This window comes from Miniopterus natalensis, chromosome 2 (assembly GCF_054644295.1).
Source record: "Miniopterus natalensis isolate mMinNat1 chromosome 2, mMinNat1.hap1, whole genome shotgun sequence".
Lineage (NCBI taxonomy): Eukaryota > Metazoa > Chordata > Mammalia > Chiroptera > Miniopteridae > Miniopterus > Miniopterus natalensis.
Window position 1 is genome coordinate 75893328 of NC_142082.1, and position 23793 is coordinate 75917120.

The 23793-nt window shown below is 39.6% G+C and overlaps 1 protein-coding gene across 5 annotated transcripts in view; it reads right to left on the minus strand.

Annotated features, from left to right (window-relative positions):
• RCBTB1 (RCC1 and BTB domain containing protein 1) overlaps positions 1-18445 on the minus strand; it is a 47381-nt gene extending 28936 nt beyond the window's left edge. The window contains exons 1-4 of one of the 5 annotated variants that reach the window (XM_016205462.2): positions 17881-18200; positions 5612-5717; positions 4481-4650; positions 3946-4096 (exon numbers count right to left, since the gene is read on the minus strand). In XM_016205462.2, coding sequence (XP_016060948.1) covers positions 3946-4096; positions 4481-4606 — 277 coding nt within the window. In that variant the 5' untranslated portion in view covers positions 4607-4650; positions 5612-5717; positions 17881-18200. Of the gene's footprint in view, positions 1-3945; positions 4097-4480; positions 4651-5611; positions 5718-17778; positions 18201-18382 lie in introns of those variants that run through there. The other 4 variants (XM_087814347.1, XM_016205463.2, XM_016205464.2 and 1 more) reach the window with 4 other exon arrangements.
• Between the last annotated feature and the right edge of the window lie 5348 nt (positions 18446-23793).

Here is a 23793-nt window from a genome sequence, read left to right on the forward strand (position 1 = left end):
ACTGATTCAGAGCTGTCACCAGGTGGGACTATATGTTCAATTTAATAACACAGCATTATTCAAAATATTCCTAAAACGCCATTTAGAAATACCACATAGGCGGATAAAGAATGGAGAACTGCTGAGGGGGAAGGGCAGATGCAGGGCGGAGGGGATCAATGGTGGGGAAAAGGGACATCTGCAATACCTTCAACAATAAAGGTAATTTTTTTAAAAAAAGAACGGAGAACTGAATACATGTTTTCATCTTCAGTCGCTCCTCAAATCCTACTAAAGGCATAAATACTCAAGGATAAGAACAACAGAGAAGAAAATACAACAGGAGACATGTCAACAAAACTTTGGGAACTGGAAAGCAGATGGTTGTTATAAGTAGCAGAGCAGACCAGAGAAGGTGACACCTACATCATCAAAAGGAACAGCCAATTCCAGCCCAAAATCTCACAAAGGCCCAGGGACCACAGGAGATACAAGGGCAGGGTGCAACTGAAAACAGAAGCAGTTAGACCCCAAATCCTCAGCCTCTTCCTGTGGGGTCAGGCAACTACCCCTCCCCAACCCTGGAAAAAGACAAGAGACTTACAGCATTACTTACTGTGAATTTTTTTTTAATATATATATTTTTTATTGATTTCAAGGAGAGGAAGGGAGAAGGAGAGATAGAAACATTAGTGATGAGAATCATTGATTGACTGCCTCCTGCACACCCCCTACTGGGGATCGAGCCCACAACCCAGGCATGTACCCTGACCAGGAGTTGAACCATGACCTCCTGGTTCATAGGTTGACACTCAACCACTGAGCAATGCCAGCCAGCATGCTATGAATTTCTTACAGTAACAGCACTTTAGCCCAACTTTTCCCTTTGCCCAAACCTACTTCCTGCCATTCCCCCACATAACACAACAAAGAAAATAAGACTGAGGGCTCTGGGAAAATAATCTAGAGAGGCTCTGAAGGCAGCATCGATTGGTTGCCTCCTGGATGCACCCTGACCGGGGATCAAATCTGCAACTTAGTAATGTGCCCTGACCAGGAACTGAACCCACAACTTTTAGTGTAGATGACAATGCTTCAACTGAGCCACCTGGCGAGGGAAGATCAACAAACTTTTAAAGAAAGCCTCTAACTTATAAGTCAGAGACCAAAACAAACAAAAAGAAACAAGAAACTAGGGAGGTAAAAAAAAGAAACAATGAGGAGAATAGAAAATAATTTTTAAATAATCTATAATTAGTACAGCCTCAAAGAAAAGATACTGAATCCATGAAACAAGAACAGGAGGCTCTAGAAAAGAACATTTATAGAACAAGAAAGAGAAACTGGAAATGTAACAGCAGAAATATTAAAATTTGACAATGTTAAAATCTGTAAGATAAGTTGAAAAAATTTCCTCAAAAATAGATCTAGAATCTTTCTAAGAAAAATTCCAGAAAGACGAGAACAGAGAAATCAAAGAAGGGAAATTGTCCATGAAATATTACAAGAATTTTTTCTAGAAATGAAGCAATTTCCAGACTGGGGGACCAGGAGAATGGCGATATAATAAATTAAAAACTATCCCCACCAGAGTTTATAACCATAGTTATTTCAGAACACTCAGAATAAAGAAAAGATCCTTACAGCTTCCAAAGAGGGAAAAAAGTCTTGTGCAAAATAGCAAAAGTCAGAATGGCATCAGATTCTCAAGAGCAACCCTTGAAACTTGAAAGGTGCAATGACTTCAAAATTCTGAGGAAACATGATTTCCAATTAGGAATTCTAAGCCCCATCAAACCATTGCTCAATTGCAAGGATAAAATAAAGACATTTTAAGACAGGAACTCAAAGATTTCTCTCACACCCCTTTCCTTGGGAAGCTACTAGAGAGTGTGTTCACCCAAATGGGAGTATAATCCAAGGAGGATTATAGGACACAAAGAACAGGAGATTCAGAGAGGACAAAGGTAAGGAGACTTCCAAGGTTAATGGTGAAATGAAGTTCTAGGCTGACAGCTGTGCAGTAGGTCTAGAGTGACAGTCCAGGCTGCATCAGGGAGACAGAGGGCTCCAGAGATGACCTGATATGCTCAGATGTACTGTGAGGCAATACTGCTCTGTGTAAGAGTCTGGGCGTGTAAATGAACCCTAGGAAAACAAACAGTTGTATAAGAAAGGAGGTGAGCTTAGGTATAAATAATACTTATAGAGTTCAAATGCTGTAGACACTGAACACTGACTTCACCAAAATGACGATATCACTATATTGAAACGATAAGTGGAGGGAGGGAAGGCAGGGGAAAGAGAGCTAAATTCTATCTGCCATTATAAAAGTCAAAGGATAATATCTAAAATTAAAAATTTAGAAATAGCAGTATGTTAACTTAAAAATATGAAATTAAATATCAGAAGAAACATGTGAAAGGGTTAAAAGTATTCCTTCAGAAGAGCAGTTTCTAAGAGTGAAGAGGGGTAAGACAGAGGTCCTTCTGCTTTTTACAAAAAGCCATAAACTATTTGATGATTTAGTGTTAAATTGTTTTAAAACTGTATGATTGTCAACACACAATACACACGAATATATGTATTCACATAGGCAGATACATAACACAAAGCATGTTTAATGCATATTGTGTAAAATGTATTATAATGATCAAAACTGAATTAAAAAATGAAAAATATTCCCACAAGAAAATCATATATTTATATTTTTATGTTTATTGTTATTTATATCTATATCTCAATTGTAACATTCAAGATAGTTAAAACTGTATGATCTAGACACTGAAACTAATTCCAAAATTAGAGTTATAATTTCCTAAAGCCACCACTTTGAAGAAAACCAAAAATGTGAATGTATATGTCGTAGTATATATATACATTCTAAAAAAACTGCCTGAGGAATTTACGGTGAGAAACCGATATGTGTTAGGAAAAAATGAAATCATTAGGTCACAATGGATGACAGGCTGAACCAGTTAGCAAACTTGTAACTGCTTGAAAGAGCCAGTGTGATGCTAGAAGGCACGATTACATAACGCAGAAGTGAGATAATCACCTCATTGTGCTCAACACTAGTTATACTCTTACTAAGCAGTCATGCTCAGATCTAAATCTCACAGCTTGAGAAAGATGCAGACAAGTTGGAGTGGACTCAGGCATGAGTTAAAAGCAATGAAAAAGCTCAGTACAAAGAAGACCAATGGCAACATCCAAGGAAGTTCCTAGTCTGGAGACAAAAAGGTAGGCAAGCAAACTGTCCCCCAAATGCAACCCTATAGGATCACCCAACAAAAAGCTGAGGACCTCTGTGAGAGAGAATGAGAGAGAGACACACAGAGAGAGAGACAGACAGAGAGAGAGAGGAAGAGCGGTAATATGCCTCAAATATAAAAGGAAGAATTTAGATTATAAATAACAGATTTTCAGAGAGTTCTGGTTGCCCACAGTGGAGATAAATGACCAAAGATGAATGAATAGTCTCCTTCTTTAGTGATCTTGGGGAGGCAGAGAGAAAAAGGAGAGGAATCTATCCCACATTTTTTCCATAAGGCACCCACAGGAATGCCAGGGAATAAACTAAGATTTCTTGAATTCAAGGTTCAGGAACTACACAAAGAAAGGAAAACCAGTTTTATCTGTGCTTATAAAAATGTACCAAGTAAAACCTTAAAACTGCCTTGTTACCACAAATCCACTCAAAAATTAGGCTGCAAGGATGACTTTGTAGCTATACCTAATCTTCCACAACTGTATATAAGCAGCCGAAAACCTCAGAAGTTCACTTAATTTGCAAGTCATCCTATGGCTGTTCCACAGTTAGTCTGAAGTGTTGAACTTTTACCACTCAGAAAGTAATAAACAAACCATTAGAAATTAATTATTTGATCCAGCCCTACCTCCTCTTAGCTTAGAGTTAATTGCTTGATTTTCCACAAACTGAAAAGCTGGATTTATTCTCTTTACCTTCAGTGCTGAGAAGAACATGTGGTCCACTGCCATAACTAAGGCTTTTAATCTTCTTTCCACATAAGGCTTCTAACTTTTTAGGGGTAAGTGTACTCTGGTTATCTCCAGTTCCTAGACAGTTACTATAGTTCAGTCCAAATACAAAGACCTGGAAAACAAATAGTTCTGGTTGAGATGTCTGGTCTCAAGTTATACAAAGGCTCCCTTCTTCAGTCTGAAAATGAGACACACTCAAGTTCAGTTTGACAGCTCAGTAGGTAGAAAGAGACTGAAAAAGTTAAGAAAAGTCAACCTCTGCTGACATTACTTAGTTTTAAAATATTTGGCTATACTATGAAACTCAAAGAGTAGTAGGGGTGGAGTGGTATTAAACCAAGAAACTGAAAGAAAATACAGATTATATCAAAGATATAGTCTTCTTGAACTTGAGGTTCTCTTATCCCCCACCTTTTTCAATCTTCAAACTGCATGCTTAAAGCTCAATCCCAAAATAAGTCCTAAACTTAAACTCTGGATTTTGAGAGATTCTTACCTCATCATCATCAGTAACGTACAGCGCTTCGTTGGCTGAGGTGCCAAAGACACATGCTTTCCGAATAGATGCAATTTCCTGAGATGAGAGCAGAGTGAAGATTGGCCACTTTCCTACATCCACCATGACTCTGGCTTCAAGCAATTCCTATAAATCTGCTGACATCTCTGCTGTAACAAACAAAAAAGGATTCCAAGAAAAAAAGTAAACCACTAAACTAATTTTTTAAAAGAGACTGCTAATAAAAGAAAACAAAAGCTAATTCCAGAATAAACTATCCACCTTTGGTTAAACAGGTTGTTCACTTTCCCTAGCAACGTGTCTAATCCTTCCTCCACCTTCAGACCTGGGCCATTTCCTGTAATGGGAGGGAAACTTGCCAGAACCAGTTGTCTGTCTTGCACACTTATAAGTCAGTGCTAATCTGTTATGTAAATGCTCATATGCAAGCAGACAGCAGATAATGGAGGGAAGACATAAGAACTGGATGAAACCAGGGCCTCTTATCAGGTATATTTTCCCCAGGAAATGGTGATGGTGGGCGGGTGGATGTGTGCTATAAAAATCAGAATCATTATCTCTACCTCCCCACTCACCGACTACCACTGCTAGAATGCACTGAAAGACTCCCACCCCTTGTGGAATATCACTGCCACATGGAGCCACTGTTAACAATGGGAATGGACACACCTCAGATAGTTTAGAGGTGCAAAAATATTAAGAAGCATTTACCTAAGATTTACTAGATAAAACCATAAAATAAAGCATTATGTCCTCATCCTAATTCATATGACAACATTTTCTACATATAGACAGACCATATTTCATTTGACATTGAGAAACATTACTTGAATAAGGGCAAGACAATTCACCCTAATTCTGGTGTTAGAGGTGATGACTACAGCCTTTATGCAAATAGCAATTAGCTTAAATAGTACCCAATAAAAAGGAGAGATGTATAAATTCCCTTAAAACTTTAAACTTGATCTGTTTAAGGAGTTTTACACAAAGAATCCTGGTCATGGCTCCAGTTCTTCTAGGGCTAAAAGGTATTTCTAGAAATTCCGGGGGGGGGGGGGACACAAGCACAAAATCCTATCATGCCAAGTGCATTTCTATTCTGGCTCTCACCTCTGGAAACTGAAGTAGAACCAAACAGTTGATAAGTACAACCACAGTTTCCCAATGGGGTACAGAACTCTTGAAGTTTCTTCCTACTCACTCTCTTCTCGGACCTCTAAAAATAGCCAAGAGAGGCAGGCCTAAGACCAAGGTCTTTTTCTGGCTCCAGCACCTACGACAGCACCTATAAAGCAACCCTCAGAGCTTGAGCATAATTAGCCAAGGCCTCAGTTGCCACCATCCAGGGAGATTTATCCCATCAGCACCAATTTGGATAACAAGGATCAGGTTCCAGTTATACCCCAAGTATCACACTACATATTTAATAAGCTTTAAATACTATTCCCTGTCACTGCACAGCCAGACTCCTGGAATAACATTTGAATGTTCTGAAAATTGTGCATGCAAGTGTGCACACACTTGCATATGTGTGTGTATTGGCAGGAACAGGTTTGGGGGAGGGTAAAAACTAATACATCAATGTTAAAATTTTTTGTTTCAAATAGTACAAAAGGGCATAGGAACATAGTATCTCTATCCTCCCTCCCAGACCCTCTCCTCAAAGGCAACCACTGATAGTAGTTATTTTAATTCATTCCAGAGATAGTGTATACTTACATGAGCATTATATGTAACCCCCCCTACTTAACTGCACATCTTGCAGATCATTCTCTATTAGTACATGCAGACCTACTTCACTTCTTTTCGATGGTACTACAGGGCATTCCATTATATTGATATAACAATTTACCTGTTTCCACTGAGACATTTAAGTCATTTCTAGTCTTTGCTAACATGAACAATACTGCAATTATTGTTTCCATATATTATTGTATATACATGTCTTTTTTATACATAAATTTCTAAGATAAACTCCTAAAAATGTAATTGCCAGTTCAAAATTCAATAGCTAGTTTACCCTTAATAGCTATTTCAAACTGTCCTCTACTGAAGTAGTACCAAAATATAAAATAACCACCAATATATAAAATAACCAGCATCTGTCTACCTATACCCTTACTACACAGTGTATTATCTTGGTATCTCAGTTTTGTTTAAACTTGAATTCCTCTTACGCTGAGTGAAGTTGGGCAACATTTTTAGAAATAATCACAATAATAGCAATAAAACAAATAACATTTCTTGAGCACTACATACCAAGCACTGTTCTAAATATTTTACATTTATTAATTCATTTAATCCTCACTTTAGAGACAAGGAAACCATGGCAAAGAGGTATTAAGAATTTGCTTAAACTAGTAAGTGGCAGAGGGAGGCCCTGAAGCCATGCAGTCCAGAGCCAGCATGTGCAATCTTCACCTCTGTCTCACATGTTTAAGGGCCAATGTGCCATCCTTTTATATGAAGGCCCTTTTTTTTCTACTAGACTGTTGTTCTTTTCTTTGTTCTCCATTCATAAGTGTTCATTATATGATAAGAAGATTGTCTTAAATGCTTTTAGAAGTAACAAAAAGATGCCCCCAAATGGCCTGATTTGTGCCTCTTACAAAACAGACAAGGAAAGGAGTCACAAGAAGTAAAACAGTGTAAATGCCTATAAAGTAGAAAAATACCAAGAAAATCCAGAAGCATATTTTCCTAGAATATAAACCATATCAAAATTAGTCTTTGAAATTTAATATTTTATGTAATATAGAATTAAATTTTAAATAGATAAATTGGAGGGAAGGGGGAAATTAACCAAAATATAAGATTCACCATCTTTAAAATTACAACACAAAGGGATATTAGCACTCAAAATCATATAATGTCCTGACAGCAGTACAATTATTCTGAAATTATTAAACAGTTACAGGCAACTCTGCCCCAAGGGTGTGGCAATCTACAGAAAAATCAAGCTTTCATGATGGCTTATTATATGAACTGAGTTTACCCACACTGCTAAATTACTTGAAGCTTTATTTTACAAGATATTTTTCCAAAGACTTGTAATTTAAGAGTCAATATAAAAACCAAGCCCTATATCTTCCATGTCCACACCCATCATAAAAGCAGAAAGCATCAACAATAGTATAATGGAAAGAATCCGAGAGTCCTGAGGCCTGTGTTTTAGTCCTAGGTTTACTTTTAATTCCTTTGAATCAATCAGAGTGACTTGCAACTTACCTTCTGAGCCTGTGTTTCTCAAAAATATGTTCTGTAAAAATCTATAATTTATGTTCAAGATAAAATAAAGAAGCTATGGGGGATTTTCGTAAGCTTGGGAACAACAAAGGCAGTAATGTTGGTCAAGCAAGTAATTACTCCTAACAACACAAGCAAATAAAGAGCAGGAAGGAAGAAACTAACAACGGTCAAGAACCTGCTCTGTTGTAGACGCTGTTAGGTAGCTTCACATACACTATTTCATTTAATCTTCACAATACTCTTATAAGGAAGAGACCATAACCCATTCTCAGCAGCAGATGAGGAATGATGTTCAAAGGTGAAATGACTTCCCAAGGTCACAGAGCAGTAAGTGGCATAGTTAGGAGTCAGCCCCAATCTCTCCAGCTCTTCTTACAGAAACATCAGTCCTGGTCTTTCCAATTGCTAAACTTCTCCAATATTACTTCTGACTTTATCTAGTCTCACAAATGTACACCAGCATCTGTTTTTAAAACAAACATAAAAAGCACTTCCCAAAAAACATCCCCCAGTATGCCTCTGTCTAAATTTGCCTGGTTAAACTTCACAAATGTTATTCATTCTTTCATTCTTCCAAAAGCCACTGACAGGCAGGCTCTGAAGACCAAATGAAACCTTTGTCCTCAGGGAGCTTACAGGACTGTGTGAGCACAAAGTACATCCCTGGGCTGTAGACTGCTAAGGTACAAAATATGTCTTCATTAGACTAAGCGCAACCTGGCAGCTGATGACATAAAGAGGGGATCCTCAAAATTCAGACAAGGTTCTCCAAGAGGTTCTGTGGAGGTATTAAAACCCAGGATGTGCTATGTACTGTACAGAACAAGAGATCACAGTCTTGAGCTTGGGCGTATAGCATATCTTTACTAAGGCAGCACATGTCAATGTAAATGTAAATACTGTACCACCAAAATTTTCTAATTAACAAAATTACCACCATCATCATTACAATTAAATTACTGTGGTGAGATGTTTAATTACTCCATTTTCCTGGGTCTAAATCATAGTGCACGGATACATGGAACAGACCGACAGCTGTCGGAGAGGAGGGAGAGAGGGGACTAGATGTAAAGAAGGTGAGGGGTTAGCCAAAGAACATATATGCATAACCCACAGACACAGCGAATAGTGTGGTGATAGCCAGACGGAAGAGGGGGCAGGGGCTGGGTGGAGGTAGGCGGGGGGGGGGGGGGGGGGGGATGAGGACATCTGTAATAGTGTCAACAATTTAAAAAAAAGAAAATCATACTATGTATCGTAATTCTATCAGTTTGGTAGACTTAATGTTTTACCCTCTACCACAAAATTATAAAGAGTATATACTATTATCCTAAAAGCTAAAAAAGATATAATCACTAAAAATTAACTAGCTTTTAATCTGTTCTGAAATCTCTATCAGACTTAAGTGGCTGACTCTGAAGTACAAAGATCTATCACAAGAAGAGCAGCACTGGGATAGTTCTGATATCTTATGAGATTCACTAAATTTGCCTAAACATAAAGTAGAAGTATTAACAGTTTTGCTCTAATTGTACGGATTCTACTTTAAAGGAATATAAATATAGCTCAATTACATTTCATTTCAGTCATTACTCCAGCGGTTGCCAAAAAAATTAGATACTTCAAATAGTAATATGTGAGGTTATTCTATTAACATACTGAGGAGGCACTGCTAGAGGGAAGAATTTTCAGTGGGCTGCTCAACCCAGACCATCCTGAATAGGCACAAAGTATGCAGCAGTGACTAAGTATCTTAAGAAAAAGGTAACCCAGGGCTTTTCCTTCCCAAGTTTCTGTGCACCATGTAAATGAAGCATCCCGAGGGAAGATGCTAACAAAAAGCTAAGTTATGTGTTAATTCTCATGTTAAAAACAAAACACCCACCCTAGCCGGTTTGGCCCAGTGGTTAGAGTGTCAGCCCGAGAACTGCAGGGTCCTCCGTTTGATTCTGCAACAACTGGCTGCAGGCTTGATCTCCAGCTCTGCTTGGGGCAAATGTGGAAGGCAATCAATGTGCCTCTCTCGCATGGATGTTTCTCGTTCTCCTCCCCTCCCCCCAGAAAAGCAATGGAAAAAATATACTCGGGTGAGGATTAAAAATAATAATAAATAAATAATACACCCCACACAAAAAGTATACCCTGTAAGGCTTACCTATGGTTATAAAATATTACGTACAACATGATTACAATATTGTAAAGTATAATATATACAGGAAAAGGATATATAGACATCAAAATGTATTTCTCTGGAGAGATTAGAGGTGACATTTTCTTTCTTTGTATTGTTTAAATATATTCCAAATTTCTACAACAAACACTTTGTGACCAAAAAATAAACAAATATTTTAAGTGAAAATAAAAGCTTAGTTATTTGAAAGCTGTTAAAAGTTTTAAAAGGTATTCTTGCCTTAAATTCACAACCTAGGGTGGCAGAGTGTTTCAGGCAAATCTATAAAATAAATTATTAATATACAATTAAATGTAGAAAATAGGAATGCAAAATGATGCAGCCAGTGTGAAAAACATTACCACAGTTCCTCAAAAGATTAAACATAAAACTACTCTGATCTCTCAATTCCATTTCTAATATATACCCAAAAGAATTGAAAGCAGGGACTTGAACCATATAGTTGTACATCAATGTTCATAGCAACATTATTCACAATTGCAAAAAAGTGGAAAACCCAAATATCTATTGACAGATGCATGGATAAACAAAATGTGGTATCAACATACAATAAAATATTATTTGGCCTTAAAAATGAAATTCTAATACATGCTACAATGAAGATTAAACCTTGAAAGCATTATGTTAAGTGAGATAAGCCAGACACAAAAGGACAAAAAATGTATGATTTCACTTATAATGAGGTACCTAGTCAAATGTTTGATATGACAAAGGTATGATAATGTGAACAAAGTAATAGCATATTAATTCTTTTTCTGACAGTGACCCCAAATACCAAGAATGCTGGGAGAAATTAAAGAACAATACAATCACGGCCTCTGCCTCTGAAGATCTTAAGGTCTAATAGAAAGTCAGATCCTAGTAAAGGGGAAACCTAGAATGCAAATATAAGTGGAATAACTAAGCAAATGATGGGATATAACATGCAAATATATAGTTCAAGTGAAACATATTCACATGTAAATGGAAAAAAATATGTGCACAAGTTACAACTATATAAAAATTATATATCCCAGAAAACTGTTCTATGAAATCCAAGAAATCAAATTCTCAGTACTCTACCAGATGATAAAATATAAGCATTTCCTCAGTGAACATCATCCAGTTTCCTGCAGGAACAAGTGTTTTTCACAGCCTTCTTCTTTTTTCACCAACGGAAGTTCCCATTTGAGCACACAAGACTTAAAGCTGTGGTCATCTTTTATTTCCAAATGCATTATATTTCAATTCTAGGAAAACTTTTAAATAGTGTAGTTCTAGGGTTTGGTTAAAAGTTTTGGTGTACAACTTTACTACTTGTTATGTCATACATGTATGCTACTGCAAAAGCAATTCAAAAAAATCTCTCAGGTTACAGGAGAGCTAAATGTTACTCTTATCGATCTCTTCCGTACTTATTCTGATGAGCTTTTTGAGACTGAGCAGATGCTACACCACTGATTTAGACAGAAAATGTATTTCCCAGGTCCAGACAAGCCTCTAAAATAGGATCAGCCTCAAATTTCCTTAAATAAAAATCCACTTTAAAACTATTTCACCCTTTCTATAGTATAAGTACTGCAAAGAAGCAAAGTTTTAGAGATCTGCTGAGACAGTAATGCTGTTACTGTCCCATTTGCTAGAACAGCCGTCATCCACTTCTCTTTTCTGCAAGCCAACCATACTAAAAGAATGAAAGAGAAAGAAGGAATGTCCTGGATACTTAACAAACTCCACAAAGACTAAGGGGCTCTGAGAATGTAACATTCTCCAAAAGACTTTTTGCCATCCTTCATAAAGATGCAGCTGTACAGGTGACAAAGTTATCCTACCTTCATTTGAAAATAGCATCATTGCTGTTTTAGAATTTCCTAACACTCTCAGTGACTGCCCTTTGTCTCATTAGTTTTGTTCAAATTCATCACTCATTTAAAAGGACAAATGTCACTTCCACTGCCAGTAGGTTACTTGGCTTGAAGCACAATTTGCAATAATGCCTCGAGAAGCAATTCTTTAGCCCCATCATCCAAGGGAACACTTTCATTTCATTGCACAAAAACTTTAGGCAATTCTAGGATATAGGGAATCTGACAGCTCATGGTAAGTGACGAAATAATTCTACTGAAGCCATGTACTCAGGTTAGAAAAGTAAACAATAGAAATGGCAAGAGTATTAGCAGCAAAAAAAAATAACAACAACATACCCAGGGTTATCCAGAAAAAAACCTACCATGATTCAAAATAATTTTCCTTCAAAATTTTGTTCTTTGTTACCAAACACACAGGGGTCACAAAACAGATCACAATAAAAATAGATGGGTCAACAAGTTAAAGAAATGGATTGAGCACAATAATACATCATTTTACTTTTCTAATGAGTCCAAAGCTGGAATGGAGGGGCCCAAGTTCAAATCTATTTATGATATCGTGAATCTTTTCTACATGGATCTCTCTAAAGTGACTATATCTACTAGTCTCTGCTGTATGAAAAGTACCAACTGTACTGCATGTTGGCCTAAAGCCAAACTAAAATTCCAGCAATGGACATGCAGAACCATACTGTATTCATTCAGTAAGTGTTTACTGGATGTCCTCTAGGTAACAGAACACAGAGCCACCACCACCACCACCTGAACACCCAGCAAAACTTACATGGGGTGATGGGCATTAGACACATAAACATATGCTCACCACAGTGAGGCCAGTACTCTAATGGTGAGGTTAGGATACTATACAAGCATCAGAATTGGGACGTGACAACTACCTGAAAAGAAGGCAGGCACCTGGAATAGTGAACATGCATGCCAGGTAAAGGTCTGGTGGAGGAACTGAAACACAATTAGCATGGCTGTAGTCAAAAAGCTTAGATTTGCCGGGCCGGGTGTGGCTCAGCGGTTGAACGTCGACCTAGGATCCAGGCAATCAGGGTTCAATTCCCGGTCAGGGCACATGCCCGGGTTGTGGGCTCGATCAATGACTCTCTCATCATTGATGTTTCTATCTCTCTCACCCTCTCCTTTCCTCTCTCTGAAATCCATAAAGATATATTTAAAAAAAAAAAAAGCTTAGATTTTATCCTTAGAGCAACATGTAATCACTGGAGGATCTTAAGCAGGGAAGTGGGATGATCAGATGTATGTCTGTTAAAGATTATTCTGGCTGAATGTAGAGACTAGATGGGATGAAGAAGTTCTTAGAGGGAACCTAAGGTGGATGTGGTAAGCCAGGAAAGAAGGAATGGAAGCCTATACCGGGGAAATGGAGAAAACTGAATGCGAGACAGGCTGAAGAGAATTCTGTAACTGACTGTATGGGAGGAAGGAGCTAGATAAGGGAAAGGCAGAGCCAAGGATTACACACTGAGGCTCAATTTAAGTAACTGAGTGAACTGTAATGCACTCACTACAACAGAGAATACAGAAGTTTCAAGGAGAGATGAGGAATTATACTCTGGACATTTTAAGTTTAGCTACCTGTGGGATATCAAAGTCCAATAGATTTATAAATATGAAGATTAAAAAAGAAACATGGATTGGAGATCTGGAAATCTGGTATGAGATCATCCAGGGAAAAGTGTGTGGAGTAAGAAAAGAGGATTTTGGACAGAACTCAAAGAAACTCCAGTGGCAAAGGGACAAGGATACTCCATACAAGGGACTGTACAGGCAGAGTAGGAAGAAAACCAGGAGAAGAGCGTCATGGAAGCCTAGGAACATGAGCATCACACAAAGGAGGTACCAAGAGACCAAACACAGGAAGGACTGAGAAATGTCCATTGGATTTAGTAAGTATTGGCAACCTTTACAAGAAGAGTTTCAGGGAGGTTTTGGGTGGACAAGGCGAGACTGCAGCAGGATGAGGCGCGTGTGAAAGGAGCAGGAGAGGAAACAATGAGTATAAACAACATGCTCAGGAAGTTTGACTGTGAAGGGAAAAGTGAAATAGGGTAGTAACTGTAAAATGGGCTGGAGCTGAAGGACACATTTTGGGTTATCTTTTTATTTTAAACATGTTAGAGATGTGAAAATGGTTAAATGTTAATGGGAAGGAGCCAATAGGAAAATAGAAGAGAGGATATAACTAAATGAGGTTTCCAAAAAAGTAACAGGGAATGGGACCTGAAGCAGAAATGTAGGTAAGCCACAGAAAGTGGGAAATCTTCCATTAAAACACAAGAGAAAAAGGAAAGGATGGATATGAATAAAAGTGAGTTTAATGGTTGGGGAGACAGAAGTTGGAGGCAATTTCCCCCCCCACACACTCTATCTATCTATCTATCTATCTATCTATCTATCTATCTATCTATCTATCTATCATCTAATGACAGTCGAGGTGAGTCTGCAGTTATTTCTACCAGCAATTTATGAGAGTACCAATTTCTCCATAGCTTCACCAACACTTACTATTTTCTGTCTTTTTTATTATAGTCATTCTAGTGGTTTAATTTGCATTTGGGCACATTCTCTTCTGAGATCACCTATTTTTCCCTGTGAAGAAAGTTTCCTGTTAAGAGTAAGCAATAGAAAGTGGAGTGGAGCAACAACAAAAAAAGGTGGAGTCTGAAGCAGTCACCAGCGAGAATGAGAAAGACACTGGGCAGGGTTTAAAGAGATGCTGTGACAGCCCAGTGGAAATTCAGAGACCATAAGTCTGTAAAGGTACTCTACCCATCTGACGGCCTGTGAGATATTCTTCTCCAGGAAAGAGTTGGTTTTTTTATATTAATTTTATTTTTTTAAAGACTTTTAAAAAAATTACTGATCTTTAGAGAGAGGGAGAGGGGGAGGGGGAGAGAGACAGGAACACTGATGTGAGAGCAAAACATCAATCAGCTGCCTCACACATGCCCCCAACCAGGGATCGAGTCCACAGCCAGGGCATGTCCCCTGACTGGGAATCCAACTGGCAACCCCTCAGTGCATTGGATGATGCCCAACCAACTGAGCCACACTGGTAAGGGCTTGTTTTTTTGATTTTTTTTTTACTGATCTAACCAGAATTAGAATGGGAAGCTGCTCAGAGGATTTTCTCATTTAAAGGCAATGACAGAAGTGCACCTGAAAAATCTACCATTTTTTAAATCGAATGATAGATTTTTTAAATCTATCAATCTCTCAGTTTAAGTCCTGTTAACATACACATTAGAAGTGACAGTTTGCATCAGATTCACTTTCCTTGACCCTTGAGGACAAAGCACACATGTTCACTGCAGCAGATCTTACATTTGTACTATAAAGACTTAGGCTACAATCAGGTGCTAAATTCATCAAATATAAACTACAAGGAACACCACACATCTGTCATTACAATAATGGGTAATTCCTTTAAAACATGTCAGAATCATATCACAAAACATTAACTTAAGACTGATAATAACAATCATGTATACAAATAATAACTACATAAAAGAAAATGCTTTTTTACTTATTTACCTTGTAGAGTATGAGATACAGCCAGACTGGTTTAATTAATTCAATAAGTGCATCCCTATGCAATATATTTACTTGATTTAGAGATTTATCATTAAAGCATGCTGCTGCATACCACAGTTTTGTGCTCAGGGATCACATCCTGGGGCTGACTTACATGTGAACTAGATTTAAACTAAGGGTTTTATGGCACAAGGCGCTAATTGTTGTTTCAGTTATCTCTTGCTGAATAACATAACATCCCAAAACTCAGTGGCCTTAACCAATAGCAACATGTTATTTCTCTCAATCTTGTGTTTTGACTGGACTCAGATGGGTTGATTCCTGAGGTCACAGGCACCGGTGGGGCTTACCTACAGCTGAAACAGGTCTGGCTCACATATCTGGGCCAACCCAGGTGGTTTCACTCTTCACCTAGTTTAGCCCAAGCTTCCAAGCCTCTATACATGCTGATTGGCTTCCAAGAGAATGAAAGATGAAGCTGCCATGCCTCTTAAAAAACCATGCCCAGAACTGACACAATGACACTTCTGCTACATTTTACTGGTCAAAGCAAGTCACAAGGCAAGCTAGATTCAAATGGAGCAGAAACAGACTCCATCTCTTGATGGTAGGAGTGGCAGTCAAGTACAGGGATGGGAAGAATTTCTGGCAGTCATCTTTGGAAACTACCACAGCTGTAAACAATATTACTGGATGTTCCCACTATACCACCTGAGTCCAGGATTGAGGCACTCAAGAGAGGGTAGGCTTTGTCTATTTCCAAAACTAGAACTTTTCCTTAAGCATCAAAAAGAATATCTCAGCAAAGATTTTGCCCCTGTGGAATGCTAATCTGAGAAAAGCCATGGAATCTTCTTTTCTGGGGTTGTAGGAAAGACAGACACCATCCTTTAAGAATGGTCTCAGTATAGGCTCTCCTGGATGGGACTGCTCATCTCCTGAAGTCATTTCACACTTTATCGTTTACTATGTGTACATGAGTATGTTCTCATTTTTTTAAATGTATATAACACTAAAAAAATATAGAAGTATCTCCGGTGATTTGAACTCTTGCTATCTAAACTCTATCTAAACTCAAGAATCAAAAATATTTGGCTACGTTCTTCAATACTCAAACTTTTGCTATTGGCCCTCCTAGACTCAGGAATGAGCTAGGTTTGGATATTACAGTATCTCTTATAACCTGAAATCTCACTATCTGAACAGCAACCCAGTAAATTTGCATAATAAAAAGGACTTATACCCCAAAATGTTAACTGTTGTTATTTTTAGATGGTATAATCACAAGTAAGTACATTCTTCTTTATGCTTCATATTTTCTAAATTTTCTTTTATTCTTTGCAAAATTAAAGAATTAAGTCTGTATTGTGGAATTAATGTGCTTGGAAACTTTAAAAAATTAAGTTCATACTGTAGATCAAATATGTAATTGATTTACTGACCTCCTCTAGGAAGTCTATTCTGGTTAAATTCAGACAATATTCATCATGTGCCTCCCATGCATTCCTCAACATGTACACAATGAGAGACATTTTTAATTTTTTTTTTAACCATAGAATATTTTTTAAATGTGTCCTAATGCCCTGCCTAGATTCTACACTCCTCGAGGGCCCAAAGCTTGTTTTCCATGCATGACCCTGAATGTAGTACACACAGAAGTAATAGTATAATAATAATAATAATAGTCTTTGACTTCCTTTCAGTTTTATCACCATTCTTCCAGATAAAGGAGACACTGTCTCAGACTTCCCAGCTTGAGCTGCTGATTATTAAGATAGAGCCAAGCTCTTGCTGGAAAATGCAGGCACTCTTTAATTCTAAAAAAATTTTTTAATTTTTTTAAGCTGAAAACTTGATAGCTTTGGTTTTTATGGCCGTTTTCTGAAGCTCTCCAAATTGGATCATCGGGATCATACACAATCACTGCGGAAATCTTTTTAATGACTAATATCCTTCCTCTTTAAGAGAAACAGACTAGAGGGTAGGCTGTCTAGAAGTATTAATAAATAGACTGGTATTCACACAATGGATTAAAAGATACCCTGCCCACAGATTAACTGCTGTATTAATAGAATCTAAATATACAGTTACATACTCAACCCTGAAAGTAGTTCAAAGAGGTGAAATTCAGCCACTGCTCACTTGGAATGGATACTTTCTAAAGTTTACTTCAGCATTATATGCCTTGATGTTATGATCCCACAATGCACACCAGTTTCAGAAACTCACAGCTTTTGCCTCCAAGGGCTATAATCCTCCCCCCAAAAAACAATAGGCCAAAGACAAATAAGACAATGAATCTGGGTTTTTTTAAAGCATTATTATAATATTGCTTTATAAAATCGTAATCCCCAACTGCAGAGTTCTGCAGCAGATGACTTCGAAGCATCTCACATGCAAATAAACATAAACAAAAAGCCACTTACAAAAGCAGAACGGAGCGTGCCTCAAGGGTTATCTTAAACAAAACAGGCAGTTTGTTTAAGGCAGGACAAGCGAAATGTCATTTCACTCAGTTAACTCTATACCTGGATAAAGGTCCCTACTACGTGAACAGCCCTTGGTGGAGTCCGTGTCGTGGCGGAATGGGAAACAGTGAAGAATATGGTCTGTGACACCACTACCCTCCCCAGCGGAGGGAAAGGACGAGATGCAAGAACCGTGAGGAAGAGCCAGCGAGGATGGGGAGGGTCGAGGTGGGCGTCTCTCAGCAAAACAACGCCGAGAGCTGCGACAGACTTCAGCTAGCAGGAAACCCGCGTCCCTGCAGCTCAAAAGAGAGAGGGAGCACGGAAAACTTCCCCTAACCTCTCCCCACCCTTCTTCTCCCCGTGGAAGAAACGCTAGCTGAGGTGCCGGGCGTGCGGGCCGGCGGGGCCGCGGCCCGGAACCCGCCGCCCGAGGGAGGGGGAGGAGCGGGAGTAACGGGGCCCGCCGCCCGGCGCAGCCCCGCGCGGCGCGCAGGGGGAGCAGGGCAGGGTGGGCGCGGAAGCGGCCTCCGCGAGCTCGGGCCCGCGACCCACCGGCTACCTGGGAGGCCAGCCGCTGCCGCTCGCCGTCTGCCAGGCCCAGCCGCCGGGAGCGCCGCGGGGATCTCGGAGGCTCGCGGGCGGGAGAATCACTGGCCAGCCGCGGGGCCGAGGGCCAGCGGGGAGGAGGGGCGGGAGGCGGGGCGCCCGGGGCGGGCCCGCAGGGTCACGTGGCCAGGCTGCGTCACGTGACGCGAGCGCCCGCGCGGCCGGCGGGCTCTCGGGCGGACTCTGCCCCCGGACTCCGCAGGCGGTCCTGGGAGCAGGCTGGCGGCGCGAGTCCCGCCCTCCGGCCCCGCGGAGGCTCGCAGGCTTTTGTCCCGCAGGCAGCCGGGGCGCGCGGTCGGCGGCTTGCGGCCGTCCTCCCAGGGTGGCTGGGCCGCGGGGGGGGTCGGCGGCCACCCCGTGCGACCCGGGCGGAAAAGCGAACTGGCACCTCCTCTCCCTGGCGCGCTACCCGCGGGTGCTGCCTGGGATGAAGGGCCTCAGAGGAGGAGACACTCGTTTTACCCCAGAGCCGTGCCCCGCATACCTACACACTCACCTGAACAGGACTGAAGGATAGAGAAGGTGACAACTGCGCCAAGATGAGAAGGGAGCGGGGCACAAGGCCCAGGTAGTGAGGGAAGTCAAGGGAAGCAGACTGTCAGCGTTGGGAGAGACCTGAGACGGCAAGTGACCCAAGTCTCTTCTTAGTATAAGTGACTAAACTAAGGCCAAGAGAGGGGACGCCTCCTGCCATTCCAGCCTAGAGACCAAATCACCTCCACAACAGACTACAGCTCTTGGGAAAATCCCAGTGGGCTCCACGGGATAAACTCCAAACTTCTTGGCATAACTTTCCAAGCAGTATTGTTCAAACTTACTTTTCCCCTTTGAGCTCCCATGAATAAATAGAAAAAGACACTTCATGTTCTAAGTATCATCAAACAGTCCCACTCCTCTGCTAAAAGAAGCCTCCTTTTCCTAATCTTCCCGCACTTCCTCAACAGTACTCAGGCTCTGGCTACAGAGAATTCCTGTTTTCCTTGACTACTTAGCTTTCTTCGGATTACTACTTACTTTTTCCCTAAGTACCTTTACTCCTTTTTGCATTTGTTCATTCCTTTGCTTCTGTCTGAAATGCCCTCAGTCGTTACCCTCTCCCTCCTTAAAACCAGAGCCAAACAATAGTTAAAACTAAAAATATTCTGGCAGAAACTATTGCAATAAGAGAATTGATCCCAGTTCTATCCTGAGAGCTCTTTTCCCCTATTCAATAGTTTCTGAATCTGTTTTTACAGCTTACTGTCAGGCTCCTACTCGTCTTTAAGAATCCAGGTCAAATGCCGCTTACTCTTGTCTCCCTTCACTGCATCTTTCTCCCTGACTCAGCAGCATCAGCAATTGATGTTCACTCAGACACTGTCAACTGTGACTTCTTCCCTGATTTCTAGGATGCTGTACACAGTCTAATACATAAATCTCACATTGCCCAAAACTGTACTGTGCATTTCCTGTAAGAGGTAAATTACTTATCACTGTCTTCTTCCTTGGATTATAAATCCTTTGAAACAGAACTTCTGGGCTTAGTACAGTGCCCTCAATATCCATTAAATGAGGTGGCTTGACCAAGGTCATAGCAGTTCAATGAATTTACTAAAAAAAGGCCTGCTTTGCTCAAAGAAACTGAAGTCAGTTTCTTTAGGTTACAACCTGATCAATAAAACTTCTGTAAAACATATTTGTGTGCAAAAAAATGAGGGTTTGGGGTTTGAGTCATCAAATATTTGATAGGGGACAAGTAGTAGGTAGATAAGGAAGGGAGGGAAACACCTTCCAGGAAAGAGAGCAGTGTGTTCAAAAGTAGAGAGGCATGGATCATTTTTTAGGATAAGCAAATCAACACTGTATGGCTGGACTTAGTGACCTTATTTACCTCTGGGACAAAGGAAACCTAATTAGTTAATGTTGTACTTGAAAGAATGACGTATCTATTAGTATTAGTATTATTTATTGGATTGAGTACCTTTTCATCAGACAAATCACAGGCTCTTCAAGTAAAATTGGCCTGTGGACACGTGCTAGGTGATTTTTTACCTTTTCTACTTTTTCAGTTCCAAAAGCTCTCTATAATTATCTAAAAATAATAAAATTATTTGTTCCAAAAGGTTATTTGAGGGCACTCTAAATTTTTTCTACAGGACAAAATAATTTACAAGCAGTACTTTAAGGGAAAAATGAGGTCTTGGAGGACTACTCCTCTTTATGCTCACACTAATAGATGACTATGCTGGTAAAAAGTACCTTCCAAGAGCCTAATGAACTACAATTAATGTAAAGTTTAAGTTGGAATGGGACATAGGAGAACAATTCTAATCACTCTTAAGGGCTTCAGAATTACATTTCAAAAATTAATCTCTCAGTAAATGGAAAATTAGAACATTGTCTTGTGTTTGCTCCCTTTTTCTCCACTGTGCTCCTCTGTGAGTGTCAATTTAGGCCACTTGTGGGTCAGCCAATTCACCCCTACCTCCTTCAGCTGTACTTTCTAACCCCTGATTGAGTGTACCTCTTACACAATTTTTTTTTGCTAAGAAAATCTTCTGAAGGTCCCTTAGGTGAACTCTTGTTTTGCATAGGCCACTGCAAAGTTCTTGATATTGGGCAAGCAAAATACAAGAGATTTCAGTTACTTCTTCAAAGACTTGAATATTATTTCTTCTAGTAGAAACAGCTGGGAGCACCCAAATTATCTTTACCTTCTCTGCTCCTTCTCTCCTCCTGGGGTTGGTCAAGATTAAGAGGAATGAGCCAGAGAACCACCAATAATGGCTAAATAGGGAAAATTCAGGTCACTATTTAAGATTGCTTACCTGTTTTGTAACACACAATCAGGAAATCTGGCTTGACAGTCTCAAAAACTATATAATTATTTTGAGAATTGAGGATGACATAAATGCTTTAGGATTCTGCAAGTGTAATAAAATACAGAATCTATCCAGAGGGAGATTCCTTGATTTTCAATTAACTAAACCAAACAGGGTAAACATGATCAATCACAATAAGTTACTTCAATCATTATAGAGCAAACTAGTTTGGAGATAAGGGAAGTGGGGGAAGAGAGATTAACCAAAGAACTTATATGCATATATGCATAACCCATGGACACACACAATAGTTAAGTGAAGGCCTGGGGAGAAGGCCAGAACAGGGTGGAGGGAGGGGGGACATCTGTAATACTTTCAACAATAAAAATAAAATTTAAAAAACTACTTTGGGGATAATTTCTGCTTTTATACTGGGATAAATAAACATGGCATAAAATGTGGAAAAAATATTTAAAGAAGTGGTAATGGAAAATTTAAAAATAAATTTTTATTTTAATTCCTTTTTTTCCTCCATCCCAAGACCAGATGAATTTCCCCTTTTCACCTTGCAAACACCTTAAATAAACGAACAAGAATCTTAGCTCTAGCTAAAGTAGACTATCCTGCTGAGTCATATCTTCACCTGCAGATGCTGAGCTGAACAGGTGCTGTGCTAAACAGGTAGATAAAGAATCAAACCTACCCTGCTAACCTAGACCAGGCATGAGACCCTTCCCAGCACAGCACCTCTCATGAGTGCCTATATCGCTCTCACATAAGGTCACTTTTATGCATAAAAGTGATCCAATACATTCTGTTTAGAATTGCTTCTTTGTCCTTTGACAGGTGAAAGAGCTTCTTAAATATAGAATTCCTGCACTGTCCATGTGAACTGACAGTGCACTCTTTATTTTATTCATCAGCAGTGATCCTGGTTTCATCTTCATTTAGATGTGGCAGCACCACAAGGAGCAACATCATTCTATAGGAAGCCACGAGCTTCTGGTAGGTATTATGAGGTCTCTGGTCCTCCAGGGAGTAAGACCTCTGACTGCAATTGGCTATGAAGCAGGACAATTTTCTGGATGTTAGGATGCATCTTGAAGACTTCATGGAATAACCTCAGGGTGTCAGGGTGGTGAGGGGGGCAGTAAGGATATTCTCAGATGGGGCTTTCTCATTGGTTTGAAATAGCAAAGGTGATGTTACCTGGGACAAATGAAATGACACTATGAGGAAGCAATTAGACAAATCCAGAATGGAGGACGAGAACCCTCCTAGCCTTTGTCTCATCAAAAAGTTAAGTCTGGGGGAAAAAGGGGGGGGTGTTCTAGCTTAAAAGAGACTCTTTACATGATATTCAAATGTAATACATGAACCTTGGATGGAATCATGGTTCCAAAAATATTTTAAAGATGTTAAAGATATTTTTGGATAATCATAAAAATTGAATAGGGACTGAATATTAGATATTAGGGAATTACTGGTTGTTGTTTTTTAAGATGTCACCCTGGCTGGTGTGGCTCAGTTGGTTGGAGCATCATTCCATGTACCTGAAGGTCATCGGTCAATTCCCAGTCAGGGCACATACCTAGGTTTGGGGTTCAATCTCTGGTCAGGGCATGTACAGCAATGTTTCTCTCTCTCTTCCTTCCTCTCTCTCTAAAGTCGATTTTTTTTAAAAAAGATGTGATAATAGTAATATTGAGAACATCATTATTTTTAGGAGCTGCATACCAGAGTATTTTAGGACAGAGTGCCATGAAATCTGCAGATGGTTCAGCCAAAAAAAAATTTTTTAATTAACACTATATACATACATATCCATAAAGAGAGAAAGCAAACATGGTAAAATGTTGAATCTAGGTGTTCTTTGCACTCTTCTTTTTTATAGTAAAATGTTGGAGGGTGGAATGACATGTGACCTTTATACTCCAAACTAATAAAGCAGAACATTTCAGTAATTTGTTTATTTCAAAAAGGTTTTTTGAAGGCCTACCACATGCTAAGCACTATTATTAAGCTTGGGTATTTATATTGTGAACAAAGTAGTAACAGTCTCTTTCATGGGTGCTATGCTGCACCACACATCTCTCCCTTAAGTCTGAAGGACTTACCCTCCCAGCTTCTGGAAAAGTTGTGCACTGACAGACCTCATTAGTATTTGTGTTAGCTAAAGAAAGTTACTTTGCCCAAAGTCATGCCCTTCCTAAGGCCGGCCTGCAACAAATGACTGGTTGATGTGATATTGTTAAGACCTGACTCCTTCACCTCAACAAGGGACAACTCCAAAGAGTCAGCCCAGCTTCAGAACTTCCCGCAAGATTGGCCGAAGCCTAGTTGTGACTGTACTGCAGCCCCCTTTGTCTTTATGCCCAGTCTTTCTTCCATCTCTTTCCTCCACAGGTCCTGAGAGCATCTACTTTTGAAGAGTCAAGTAGAATGACTCGGCCAGTTGGTGTCAGTCAGCTTTTTCATCTGCCACCCCAGTGCTGGCACAATAGATTCACTAACAGAAAAGACATGATAGCAAGGAGGAAGGCGATACATTGGCCCAACAGCA